At 40.4% G+C, this 14,825-nt stretch overlaps 1 protein-coding gene across 1 annotated transcript; it reads left to right on the top strand.

Annotated features, from left to right (window-relative positions):
- The first annotated feature begins 3,095 nt into the window (after positions 1–3,095).
- Positions 3,096–12,772, top strand: LOC120031796 (troponin T, cardiac muscle-like). Its single transcript, XM_038977615.1, has 16 exons — positions 3,096–3,115; positions 3,259–3,266; positions 4,679–4,705; positions 5,011–5,031; positions 5,872–5,904; positions 7,081–7,098; positions 7,452–7,469; positions 8,210–8,228; positions 8,342–8,405; positions 8,589–8,705; positions 8,998–9,075; positions 9,182–9,295; positions 9,426–9,538; positions 9,804–9,894; positions 10,968–11,005; positions 12,558–12,772. The coding sequence occupies exons 1-16, from the start codon at positions 3,096–3,098 to the stop codon at positions 12,595–12,597; spliced, it is 819 nt and encodes a 272-aa protein (XP_038833543.1). The 3' UTR covers positions 12,598–12,772.
- Positions 12,773–14,825: the final 2,053 nt, after the last annotated feature.

Raw genomic sequence — 14,825 nt, 5'->3', positions numbered from 1 at the left:
CCAATTTGTCTAGTTTATTTTCTCTTTCTAACACTGAACTCACTATATCATTGGCTGCTTAGACAGTTTAACCTCTACCTATCTTGGAACTCGGAACCAAATTAATGTTAACGGTCTGTGTGAGTATGACATTACATGACTATAGCTCTATTAGATCAGCCGCGGTTAAGTCATTGTTCCTGCTTTAATGGTTGAGATATATACTAGGCTTCCTCTAGCTCCAACAATAGACTTCACTGCCCTAGCCAATCAGAGATAAGAGGTGGTGGCAGGGCTGTATTATGTGAGCCTTAAGAGTCTCATTGAACTTGTCTTGTTACTGGATCTCAAAGAATAAGACCGGCCCAGCACTACTTTACCATCTCTCTTTCCCGTGGGGTTTGGAGGTAAGACTATTGGCTGTGACGGTAACACTTTACGGGGATGCATGCATGCATGAATGCCTGCTCTGAGGCTGGACCTCTGCTTCATAACCCTTGTAAATCCGGGCACTGGGGATGTGGAATAAGTGTTCTCTGGGCAAGAGGGACCATATCATATTTTTTTGCATTCACAAATGCTGAACTAATACATTTCAGGCACTGCCAGAGAGAAAAGTTTATGGATTCTGTTTCGTTCCATTTGTTTGATTTGCTTCTCATGGCCCAGACTGGACAGAGACAGACAGTCAGTGGGCGCTAAGCTAGTCCTCTGTAGGGGGGACTGGGTGTTAGCATGCTTTGGGCTTTGACTTAATGCTGAAAGCGGCACCCGCAACATTCCTGCCACTGTCAGACCATGTTATTCCAGCGATCGAGCCAGGATCCAATACTGACCACACACATTAAAGCAAAACACATTTAATTCCACAGGGAAACAAGTCTCATCGCCTGTGAATTCTCGGTGGATTTCAGTAAATACGTTTTGAGACAGCTCTTTAAACAGATGGTCTATATTCTACTTCACATCTCTCTTAGCTAGAGTTCTCTGTTGTATCCATTTGGGGGTCGGACTGGGACACTGGGTCCTCAACTGAATTGAAAGTCTGTTAAAGAAATACACTGTAGGCTAGCTACTTCAGTCCAAATGTATGTTATGCATAGGAGTGTGTCCCAAATACACTTCACATGAACTGGCATGTAAAGGTCAGAGGGTGGGCACAGGAAGGGACCGAAAAGGGGTTAGGGAAGGAGGGAGGGATGGGTGAGGTGAGGGGTAATGGTTTTCTAATCCAGGTCTCTAGGGTTGCTTCAGTTTTACCTTCATGGCAAATATGGTCAATGTTAAGATTGACTCCCATCTCCTCTGATAGATAGTTCCATAATGGGATCATCTTGGGAATGTAATGCATGTTGCTAAAAACTGTGGAGTTGATGGGTGCTGTATGTAAAGCTCTAGATGGCTGGCCAATCCCTGTTGTCCAAAATAAGCTGGCCTTGACTGGCATGTTATTTATTGATTTACTGTGTGTGTGTGAGTACAAGCATGCAGGCGCTCAATAAGCTCAGCCAACTTCATTGTCTGGAAGAGCACCTAACACCTGCTGATGAACTGTGCTTTATTATTGTTAAAAATAACCCCTCTGTATATCAACGGAGTGACACTAGTTTTATGATCTGATGATTGGTCTTTCGAACGGAAAGATGTCGTGTCTCAAATGATTCATCCACACAATAGCATTCTGACATTTGTTAGTTAAATATAGAACCACGTAACCTCGTGAATCTGTTCCTGTCTGTAAAGGTAATGATAACCTTCAGGTTGTCCGTAAAAATGCCCCGAATGTGGTATGACAAGGCCATCAGCTTGAAATAATAAGTTGGAGTTGAATTAAAGTGACCGTACGTATCTGGGAGATATCTGCTATTCCTTAGCACATGTGCAACGTGTTCACCTTCTGTTTCTAGAATAGAGTAAACACATTTATAGTGCACTGATTTACGATTGGGATGGCAGGGCAGTGGTTGTAAAAAATTAAATTAAAAAGTTGAATTTACTGTTATCTGTTTGCCTTAAACTGGAAATCTATAAATAAAGTATTGGAAAGTAACAGTGCGTTTTAGTGCCTGGTGCAAAAATGCTTAAATGTGGCCCTCAAAGTGTCCATTGCAGTCCCCGTCCCAGTGTAATGGTTAGTGTGTTATCCAGACAACAGGTTATCCTGACTATAGAGCAGAGAGGAGAGGCTATCCATGCCAAGAGGAAATGGCTGAGGATTAGTCTTGGAGCTGTTTAGAGCTGAGGGCCTCAGGGAAGCCAGTGCCAGTAGTGAAAGAACACCACATACACTACTGTTCAAAAGTTTGGGGTCACTTAGAAATGTCCTTGTTTTTGAAAGAAAAGCAAATTTTTTGGTCTATTAAAATAACATCAAATTGATCAGAAATACAGTGTAGACATTGTTAATGTTGTAAATGACTATTGTAGCTGTTTCTTTAATCAAGACAACAGTTTTCAGCTGTGCTAACATAATTGCAAAGGGTTTTCTAATGATCAATTAGCCTTTTAAAATGATCAACTTGGATTAACTAACACAACGTGCCATTGAAACACAGGAGTGATGGTTGCAGATAATGGGCCTCTGTACTCCTATGTAGATATTCCATAAAAAAATCTGCAGTTTCCAGCTACAATAGTCATTTACAACATTAACAATGTCTACACTGTATTTCTGATCAATTTGATGTTATTTTAATGGACAAATAATGTGCTTTTCTTTCAAAAACAAGGACATTTCTAAGTGACCCCAAACTTTTGAACGGTAGTATACATGTACATAGACTCAACTCAAACACATCAGATATTACTGTACTGTGTTTTGCCACAGATGAAAAGTGTTACTAGGCCTGAGTGCGTTAAAAATGGTCCCTATTCCTTATCTAGTGCACTAGAGCCCTGGTTAAAAGTAGTGCACTATATCAGGAATAGTGTGCCATTTTAGACACAGCTTTGTGTGGGGAGGAAAGATTCAAAGGGTTCAGTCTTTATCAAGTATTTCTTCAACCCATCCATGCCCCTGTCATTTCACCACTATATTCCTTCTCCCCGTGCTTATTTGTGTGAAACAGAAAACATCAGTAGTCTTGTCTCTCATGTCCAGGTAATCCGATCTAAACATGGCAGATGAAGAAAATGAGTAAGTGTAGCCTATTAATCTTTGTCATCTCAGAAACTATAGAAACGATAGCTTACACTACAGTGTATTTAGTCATGAAAATGTTATTCAAAACAATGTCTTCCAACAAAATGTCTCATGTTTTTTGTTTGTTTTCTTTTCAGGGAGGAAGGTACAGCAAGACTTTGAGAATTTCTTATTACTTTTTGACTAAACAAAATGTGCTTCAAGCCACTATACGCTGAGTGTACAAAACATTAGGAACACCTGCTCTTTCCATGACATAGACTGACCAGGTGAAAACCTATGATCCTTAATTGATGTCCCCTATTAAATCCACTTCAATCAGTGTAGATGAAGGGGGGGGGAGACAGGTTGAAGAAGGATTTTTAAGCCTTGAGACAATTGAGAGATGGATTGTGTATGTGCAACTCACAGGGTGAATGGGCAAGACTAAAGATTTTGATACGGGGTATGGTAGTAGCTGCCAGGCGCACCGGTTTGAGAATGTCAAGAACTGCAACGCTGCTGTGTTTTTCACGCTCAACAGTTTCCCGTGTGTATCAAAAATGGTCCACCACCCAAAGGACATCCAGCCAACTTGACACAACTGTGGAAAGCATCCCTGTGGAACGCTTACGACACCTTGTAGAGGCCCGACAAATTGAGGCTGTTCTGAGGGGAAAAGGGGGTACAACTCAATATTAGGAAGGTGTTCCTAATGTTTTGTACACTCAAATACACATATAATGCTAAGATTGACTATATTAGCTATATTGCTGAGCTGACTTCACCTATGTCTGCGCAGTCGCAGAAACCCCCACAGAGGAAGGTAAAAGCTTCGCATGGCTTCGTGCGTTACTTAGACGGTGTTTGATTGAGTGCAAGATAGATATACTGTAGCAAGTCTATTGTGCTTCTTGTGTCATTGGCAAAGCCTGTCATAGGCCATTCATTACTGTTCACACTAAAATTCTCCATGAATTTCAAAAAAGCATGCTTCGTGTACCTGATCAAAATATACGTTAAATTAGATCTTTTTAATGTGAAATGTAAAATGCTATGTCTACGTTTGTCTGTCGAGATAAACATGTGGAATTTGCATATCATTTGTATACTGATTTCGTACCCTTCTGTCTTTGTGGTGTATGGTTACATGAACATCCAATTCATGAGTATGAGACTTATACCCTTTTCATGCGTCCATCTCCATATTCCATCCAATAGCTAGACAGTGTTGTTCACTCCAGAATGGTTTTCAATGTTCTGACAAAGGTTGCATGAAATGTGTGTATGTACTGTATGGAAATCATACTGATACTGAATCATATTTAAACAATTTGATCATTATGTATGAAAATGAGTTTCATACCAGTTTGATGGTGTAATAAACAGTTTGCCTTGATCTTATCGTAGAAGTGGCCCTGACTACAGATCTAGGATCAGATCACCCAACCCCAATTCTAAACCACAATCATTATTATTCTTAAACAATATCTGACCCTAGGTCAGTGGTTAGGGCCAACTTCTACCAACTCATTGCAACTCATAGAACCACTAATCAATCTTCTGTCCACTCATCAGTCGAGGTTGAAGTCCCAGCAGAGGAAGGTAAAGCGTCCCATGTGCTGTGAACTGCATGGAAACAGATCTATAAATGATAGTATTATCAAGATGTGCATATTGTACAGCTAGAGATTCAGTTTTCTTCAGGGTTGAAATACTCTATATTCCTAGGTCATACATACTAGTTTCATAAAATGCATTGTAACATTTTGGCTCTAGTCACTGGTACCTTCATTTCAGATGGCGTACAGTATTCCTACAGTTAGTGCTGCATGAATGATTTTGGCTGTATTAATGATGAGCAAAACAATGTGCTTTATTCATACATATTTCTGATGTCCTTACAATAGAGGCTGCTCCTGCAGAGGAAGGTCATGATTTTCAATGTTTCATATGTAGAGATTCTGCATGCTAATACTAATATACAAAATACTACATTTTACATTTAGAAACATTTAGAAAAATGTTTTGGTATGTGCACGCATGGTGGTTTTGTAGTCAATCAAGTCGAGAGCAGTTGTCTAGCGGATATACATAATATCTCTCTGCTTCCTAATCAGAGCACAGACTGTATTTCTCTCTGCCTTATTGTCTCTGCCTTAGCATAACAGTGGCTGACACTAAACAATCCTATGCTTTTAGCTGTAACAGAACCTGCCCCAGAACCTGTAGAAGGTAAAGCTTTTCTTGGCTATTATTATTATTATTATTATTATCGGCTTGCTACCAAAAAAGTCATCATCTTTATCAAAGGTATAGTTAAGTGATTTATCTGCAGTATATCTAAATATGTAAAATTGCTGAACTATCCCGTTTTTAAGTTATTTGCTTCACTCATTGCAAATTCACTAATCAACGGCATGACTTTACCACAGAACCTGCCTCTGCAGTCGTAGCTAAACACTGTCATGGCTTGATATGCTTCTTGCTTTTGCACATGATTATTATTATTGAATAATAGTAATAGTTGATCCACTTGCTAATCCTTGCCTACCGTTACCATAGAGACCACACTAGACGTAGAACCAGGTGATGCTTTCTTGCTTTTCACATTAATTGTCACTGCTGCATGTTAGGATGCACCCTAGCTACGGCATCATGATTCTACTTTTCTTGTCAGTCTTGCCAGAGATAAGTGTTTGTAAAACGTCTGTCTTGTTTGCTTCAAGCTTTATTCACATACTAATGTTGTATCTTCACTATAGAACCAGAACCAGAGCCAGAGCCAGAACCAGAAGTAGAAGGTAAAGGCCATTTTTGCTTTACCATGGTCTTTAGTTTCTAGTATATATGTATATTTGTGCTAATAGTACACATTCATTAATGCCAGTGAAGTAATCTAAGACACATGAGCAATCGGAATTATATTAATGTAGCATACAGTATAAACGTATTTTCACAACACTGACTGAGTTATTTTTTATTATTATATATATTATAATATATATTATTGTTATTGACCTCATATTTTTACACTCAACTGATCCACTCCTCGTTCTCTTAACCTCTACATTACGAAGTTTTCCCCTGCATGGATTATACTGTAGCCTTCTATCTGCAATAGTAACATAATATATTAACTAGGCACAACAGCAGCATGCAGCTAATCTGGCCCACAGGTGCTGTCAAAGCCGCAACAAAATATTTTTGCACATTCATTTTCGTAATGATTTGCTTCATGCTTCATTGATTCATTAATGTGTCCTTGCAACAGTGCCCCTGTTGTAGTAGGTAAAGCTTTTCTTGGCTTCATCTTACAAATATGTACAGTACATCTCATATTCTATTATTCGCTTCATGCTTTCCTATCTTTGCTAATCAGTCGCTTTTATAACAGAGCCGCCCACCGCAGTAGTAGAAGGTAAAACTTTTCTTGGCTTCAAATTCACTTAGTTTGAGCTGCATTTGATATCCCAGATGTATGCATGTTATAAGCTGTATTATAAACTGGGTGGTTCCGAGCCCTGAATGCTGATTGGCTAACAGCCGTGGTATATCAGACCGTATACCACGGATATGACAAAACTTTTATTTTTACTGCTCTAATTATGTTGGTAACCAGTTTATAATAGCAATAAGGCACCTCGGGGGTTTGTGGAATATTGCCAATACACCACGGCTAAGGGCTGTGTCCAGGCACAGAACAGTCCTTAGCTGTGGTATATTGGCAATATACCACACCCCCTCGACCCTTATTGCTTAAATAGCACACCTTTCACTGGTACCATTTGGGCCACTTTAGCATACCCAGCTAACAAACGTATCATATTGATAACCCCCATTACTGATTCATATGTACTGATTAAATATCAATAGACCTTTACAGCATGTGTTTTTACAACGTCATATTCTCACACTCCACTGATCCACATTTCAGTCTGTCGACTACTAAACGAATTCTTCTCATGTCCCTCACATAGAAACGCCTGCAGAAGAAGGTACCTGTTATACGTTGTTGTCTTGTACAGAATGCATGAAGTGTAGACCTATAACTATAGACTGTGACGGTCTGCTGTGAATGTTCTTTTGTATTCCTTAGTATCTAATACTTTGTGTTTCATACCATTCCGCTGCCTGTCAGAATATTGAGCCATCACTATGTGATAATGCATTGGTTTTGGTTGCATAATACACACTTTCATACAGTAGGTTTCAATAGATAAGGCCTATCACTGAAATATCCTGCCGTAATAATCCAATTTGTTACCATAGAGTACTGTAAATGTGTGAATATTCTGTTGAAAGCTCTGTGTGTAATCATCCCTTCTTTTTCTATGTTTTTCACCAACAGCCGGTGGAGAGACTCAAGGTGAGTGTTGTCTAGTTCTTTGTAACTATAGTTCTAGGTCTAGTCTTGTTCTATGTAACTAGTTCTAGGTCTAGTCTTGTTCTATGTAACTAGTTCTAGGTCTAGTCTTGTTCTATGTAACTAGTTCTAGGTCTAGTCTTGTTCTATGTAACTAGTTCTAGGTCTAGTCTTGTTCTATGTAACTAGTTCTAGGTCTAGTCTTGTTCTATGTAACTAGTTCTAGTCTTGTTCTATGTAACTAGTTCTAGGTCTAGTCTTGTTCTATGTAACTAGTTCTAGGTCTAGTCTTGTTCTATGTAACTCGTTCTAGGTCTAGTCTTGTTCTATGTAACTAGTTCTAGGTCTATTCTTGTTCTCTTTAACTTGTTCTAGGTGTAGTTCACTGTATGTATTTTGTAGAGAATTTCAGAAAATCATGTGTCTCAGTCTTATAATATTGGATTATTTTTGCTATAAAACAACAGACCGTACTGAAGGCACAAGTAGATTTTGTTTTGAAAAGTTTTGAAGTTTTGAAAAATGTCTTTTGAAACATTTTCAACACTATTTATGTTTTAAAATACTTTTCAAACCTTTGGATTTTTCTAAATTTGGTTAAGAGACATTTCAAAACATTTTGATTTTACTAATCAGATTTATATTGATTTTGATCACTTCTTATTTCTACTTTGAATGAATTATAATTTAATATATAATAGAATATAATAGAATATAATAGCCTTTTCTGTTGTGACTTACAGATTCCAAAGCCAAACCAAAGTAAGTGTTTGATTCTATTTCGGCCAACAACTTTCTCTTGTGGTTTGCCGTGTCACTGAATCAAAGTAATTGAATGGAGAGTATTTGATGGAATCATCTCTAATGTTTTTCAGAAGTTTTATGCCAAATGTTGCCCCTCCAAAGCTACCAGAGGGAGATGGTAAAGTCGATTTTGACGTGAGTGATGCAATCCTACCAGCTAGATTATCTGAATATAGCAATAAGAGTGCCACACTCACTAATTCACTAATTACTCTGTGTGTGTGTGTGTGTGTGTGTGTGTGTGTGTGTGTGTGTGTGTGTGTGTGTGTGTGTGTGTGTGTGTGTGTGTGTGTGTGTGTGTGTGTGTGTGTTTTACAGGACCTGCACAGGAAGCGTCAAGAGAAGGACATGGCTGAGCTGACCTCTCTGATTGAGTCTCACTTTGTCCAGAGGAAGAAAGATGAAGATGAGCTCATCAGTCTCGTCAACAGGATCGTAAGTCCTCTACTGTAGCACGGCTGGAGCTCGAACACACACACACACACTGCTGGAACACTTCATGGGCGTGTTGGTGAACTGCACACTGTGTGCAATGAGTGACATTGCAAGCCTGATGTTCTGGCTGGCTCCCATAGCTTAAGCCCAGGCTCAGTGTGCCAACATAGTCTTGAGGTACACAGATGAATCAAGTTGGATACCTTATCTGTGTGTGTGTGTGTGTGTGTGTGTGTGTGTGTGTGTGTGTGTGTGTGTGTGTGTGTGTGTGTGTGTGTGTGTGTGTGCGTAGGAGAAGCGTCGTACCGAGAGGGCAGAGCAGCAGAGGATTCGCGCTGAGCAAGAGAAAGAGAGGCAGGCCCGTCTAGCCGTGAGTCTCTCATTGTGTAATGTTTCAATTGTGATATCAAGGCCAACTGCGGCCCAAGTTGTTTTCTCCTCTTCTTTAACCCTCTGTTTCTCACTCCCCGACGCAGATAGAGAAAGAGAGGAGGGAGCAAGATGAACAGCGCAGGAAGCACGATGATGACGCCAAGAAGAAGAAGGCCCTGACTACCATGACTCACACGTACGGTGGCATCCAACAGAAGGTCAGCGCTAGCTCCGCACTCACTCGCTCTCACTCATGATCACAACATTCGCATCAGATTTGCTGCCCCCTCGTGGTTATCTTGACACTTGCGTGCCCTCTCGCTGTGCTGCGGTGATGTCCTTCCACAGCAAGAAGGCAAGAAGGGAGCCAAGAAGCAGACTGAGAGAGAAAAGAAGAAGAAGATCCTGGCTGACAGAAGGAAGGCTCTGATCATCGACCATCTCAACGAGGACAAACTCAAGTATGATGTGTTTAATTACCCCAAAATACTCACGGGTCTTTGGCTGAGTCTCAAATGGCACCCGGGCTCTGGTCAAAAGTTATGCACTTTTCAGGGAATAGGGTGTCATTTGGGACACATGTTGAAAGCTCTATTTCATTGTTGAAATTGTCTACTGTACATAAATACACATGGTTGCTTAGAAAGTCTCCTGTGAAGGAGAGACCAAAAGTAGAACCGCATGCGCTGACTGAACGCTGGCTTCCCATTGGTTGTCGTCCTGCAGGGAGAAGGCCAATGAGATGTGGCAGTGGATGATGGAGTTGGAGGCGGAGAAGTTCGACCTCAGCGAGAAACTGAAGAAGCAGAAATACGACGTAAGGGTTCTCACTCAGGTCCAAGCTAGGGTGATAAAACCCGTGGCTGTACTGTGCATTGTGATCCACAGGGTAAAAACAAGATCACTGGTCGTGCCAATGACATGACAGCATAGTACAGTGATGATTGCAAGATTGTGATGTTTTACTTCAAATGGGTCTGGGTCTTTTTCATGTGTCCTGACCTCCATATCATCTCCTCTGTCATCCAATGACTGCATACCACAGGAGGCTGGTGAGGGGAGGACTGTTCATAATAAATAATGGGAGTGAAATGAGAATAAATGTATTTACTACAACTGTGATAGGGTTGTCTCACCTATCTTAAAATGAATCCACTAACTGTGTACGTCTCTCTGGATAAGAGGGTCTGCTAAATGACTAAAATGTTCGTGTAAAATTAATGGTATCAAACACATGGAAACCACGTGTTTGATACCATTCCATTTATTCCGTTTCAGCCATTTCTATGTGCCAGTCCTCCCCAATGAAGGTGCCACCAGCCGCCTGTCCCTTAACATGCTGTAAATGGAGTCCATTTCACTGAGAGTAACTTACACTCATGAAATACAAAGCAGTTTAAATATATACATGCTTAACAAGCCACATCCCCTACTCTGAAACTGGTAGTGTTAATCCTACTTCCTAAGAGGACACCCTACGAGGGGCGTAGCTGTCTAAAACTCTGACTTGCTTCCAGATGAATGTTCTCCAGACCCGAATCAATGAGCAACAGAAGTTGTGAGTAATCGGCTGTGGGGGCGTCAACCTCATTGTTGTGTAGTCTGCTGTCAGTCGTTGTTGTCAGAGTGAGCGTTTTTTATTTTACACTCGGGGCTCAGGGAAGCTCAACCGGGCGACCGGGTCAGGTCAGGTGGTGTACCACAGGTGAATGCTTTCGACCACAGGTGAACCACTGGTGAACCACACACTCCTCAGACAGGTGGTGGTGCAGCCAGGCCGTGGCTCCAAAAGGATAGAATCCAAACTGCAGGATCCCAGGTTTCCCTACAGGTGTCAGTCAGTGTGTTGTCTCAGTGCTTAGGCAGCCTCCACTGTGTGTCCCTTCACAGATCAATCAGCTTCTGGCCCGTGTCCAGGACCACCAGAGGTAAGTACCCAGAGCCACACTGGTCAGTTTCTCCTCTATTTAAAAGAGCTTGGGGGGCCCAAACCAACCAAGCAATTATAATGAATGCTACTCAAGCCCAGTGCTGGAGTACTATCAAGACATTCAGGGGTGTCTCAAAAGTCTAAAGTGGCTTCCTCTCTTCGTCTCCTCTCCTTAATCTGTATTGATCTGAAGACACAGGATATGTGAAAGCAACCTTTCCTGCTTTTTTTTTTTCATCAGTGCCGATGAAGGAAAGGAGACAAGGTGAAGGAGCTACTTTAGACTATTGAGATACACCCATTGTCCCTCCTCACCCATTCACTGTTCACGGTCATAACCCCAAGGCCTTTTAAAGTCACATGATCCTGCTTGAAGAGAACTAGCTGGGCGCATATGATTCAACCTGGGAGAAAACATTAGGATTGTAGTGCTGCATCCTAATTTGACCAGTCTTTTGAGTGGCTCCTTCCATTCCATCCATCCCTCTCAATTCATCTAGAATAGACCCCAATAGTCTGGGAAGATCGTGATCCTAATCAACAGCCTACTATTGGCCCCAGAACATTGTGTCATCATCAAAACTGACAGTATATTATAGTCTTTGTAGGTTAAGGAACTTAGTTAAGTCGTATGTATTGCAGTGCATACAATATGTACTGTAATGCCTCCAAAAAATTACCTCTGGAAAAAATTCTGTAAGTAAAAGTAAAGGACAGAATGCTAGATGTCTGGGTTGACTCCTGTCCACTATCTGAAGTCTCACTGTTTTCTGATGGTAAGTTGAATTTTACATACAGGTATTGGCTGGCTATAGCTTTTTAATTAACTCATATGTCAGACTTTAGGAATGATAGATTGATAGCCTATGATAAATTATACATTTAAATTGTGCATTATGGGTGAAATTCTAACTTCCAATTCAGTCAAACGTTCACTCAGTCATGCATTGATGTCAATGGGAAACTACGAGAAAATGAAAGCTAGGATTTGGCCCTAAGAGAACATCACGGTAAGACCGCTGAAGATAGGACACGATCGCCATGTCATTCATTCATTCATCCTCGTCCTTCACTAACCCCCGGTCCTGTTTTGTGAAAGTTCTGTGTTCCCTTTCATCCTGTGACGCATGCCACCTCTCACAGAACTGTCTCTGTTTCCATTCCCATCGCCCCTCTCCCCACTTTCATGCATCAGTCTATCTATCTCTGACTCATTCTTTCAAAACTCTACTCTCTCTCTGGTCCTGTAATCATCATAGAAAATGTTGAGGATATATATGCTGAAGATGTTGCTGGTAGAACCTTTGAATGGCCACCATACACATATCCTCAATATTTTAAATATTTTGTTTGTCATATGTATTCACTTACGTTAACATAATAATCACTTTTAGTATTCCTTTTAGCTCAAAGTGGAGCTTATTTCAGCTCTTAGTATAACCACATGTTTTGTTCCTAAGTACAATCAATATAATAGCGACACCTACTGGCCAGATAGAAACAGTTGCAGAGGTGTTTGACTGGTCTGTCTACTCTGTGTGGTTTCACAGTGCCAAGGGCAGAGGCAAGGCCAAGGCGGTCCGGAGGTAATGAGACCTGGCAGGATGAAGTCTCCAGGACTGAGACGCCAGACGATGACGGGGAATTGTTTTGTTGTTCTCCTTGTTATCAGTGCACATGCAAATTACTATGGAAATGTGCTGTTGTCACGGTCACTGTTTGCTGTGGATGAGGCTAGAAACAATAAAAATATGTTTGCTTTTGATTGTGTCTGATTTAATATCAAAGAAAAATAATGAAAAGTTGGAGGCCGAAAAAAATGTACAAGACTCGTGCTACCCATATGAAAATGCACGGATGACTCCTGCAAGTCGCTTTGGATAAAAGCGTCCGTCAATTTGTATATATTATTATTATATAATGTACAATACTGTGGCTCCAGTAGCGCTAAAGCTTTCGTCTCAATTCCCCGAGGTCGTGAATTCAAATCTAGCTTCCTTCTCTCCCTCCACCTCCAGCTGATAACTTAACATAACGTAAAGCGTTTCGAGCATCTGGGAAAAGCGTTATATAAATCCAATCAATTATTATTATTAGACAAGGCAACAAGTGATTGAAATAAATACATCTATTTGTTAACCACACATAGAATACCACAGTACAACATAACACATAATAGTGCCTGCACAGTGCAATCCCTTACAGAAAAAACATATGACTTCACATGTAGAAAATCAGGATTTCGCATAAGAAATTTCACTTGACAACATGCTTCTGGAACACTTCACGTGATGTTTCACGTGTGAAATCGGGTTTTTGGAATACTGCACATGTGAAAACAAAAATGATACACAGTGCTTTTCACATAGTGTTTTCAACTTACACAAGGTAATTATGTGTGTCAAATATGTATGTTTATTTCTACAGTTATTAGTATTCATTTTGTCCTTACCTGGGATTTGAACGGCATTCCAATCTTCCTGTTACCCCACCATGTCTGTGTCAAAAACTGATTTCACCTGTATTCCTACACTGGACTTAAAAGTAAATCTCAGCTTTGTTCAAAAATACATTCAAGAAAAAATGTATTTATCATAGTGATTCAGGAGTAACACTGAAATAGAATAGTATGCCCCGCCAACATTAGATATATATACAGAAAACCCTCAAATGACTGAAATACCTAAATTAAATCAATGATGTGAAAATACACAGATTAACTGATAACTAAAATAGCAGTGCTCCTGGCACTCTTTCGCTAAGTGCATGTAATGAATGTGTAGGGGAATACTACAGACTTTGTGGCACAGCAGAAATATCCCCACACCTCAAATCCCAGGTCATATTTTAGCTGAACAGCGAACCACTCACTTTAAAACCACCATACCTTTTCATTACTTTACTTATAAATTGTTTGGGATGGTTTGGGACCATCACGTGATGTCCTGACAACTGGTAAAACACAAGCCTTGAGAACATCTAACAAACATCCTAATATGGTCCTCACCCTTTACGGAAAAACCACATGAATTTCATGAGATCGCATGTGAAGTTAACGTGATAACGTGACAATATGTAAAGCAAAATGTGAAAACATGAAACTACAAAAGTCAGTGGAAATGTTATACCAGTTTCAGTGATGTATCATTATGTTGATGATGGTTGAGCCCCTCTTTTGACACTGTCAGTTCTGCAGTCTTTGTAAGAACAGTTGACAGTCAAGAGCTGCACTGTTAAGAGGTTACTGTGCCTTTCCAGTAGCATAATGGCAGCTGGTTCACAGAAAGTAACATTGTCAATAACTTACTGTCAACTAGCTGCAGGTGGGTTATTGTAAGATTCACAGTAACTTACTGTAGCTAATCTGTCACACTCACTGACCTGGTGGTCTGGTAAGAAAGTGGGTATTACAATGACATGGTGACTAGCTAAAAATGAAATATTGTATGGCTCTTTGGCATCAAATGCACTTATGTTCGCTTTTAATAAGACTGGATAAGCAACAGCGTACAAACTCAGTGTTTATGAACAGAATACAACAGACCACATGAACTGGGACTACATTCCCTCTCATGGGAGACCAAAAAGAGCTAGTTGAAAGCCACGCCTGCAATATTCTGCCACTGCTACAGTATGCTGCCAATTAGCAAGTGACGCACGTGTTGTCAACAGGAAGTCAGTGAAGACACAGTAGGTTACTAGCATGCATTGCTAGTGAAAGCAAGTTGCCTGTAGGTTACTGACAACGGTTTGCCGGTTAGTACTTATGAATCTTACAAAAACTTACCTACAAATGGTTTTCAGATAAGACATAGCAA

This window comes from Salvelinus namaycush, chromosome 38 (assembly GCF_016432855.1).
Source record: "Salvelinus namaycush isolate Seneca chromosome 38, SaNama_1.0, whole genome shotgun sequence".
NCBI classification, from domain to species: domain Eukaryota; kingdom Metazoa; phylum Chordata; class Actinopteri; order Salmoniformes; family Salmonidae; genus Salvelinus; species Salvelinus namaycush.
Note: the sequence above shows the minus strand (reverse complement) of the source record. Positions and strands in the feature narration are given on the sequence as shown.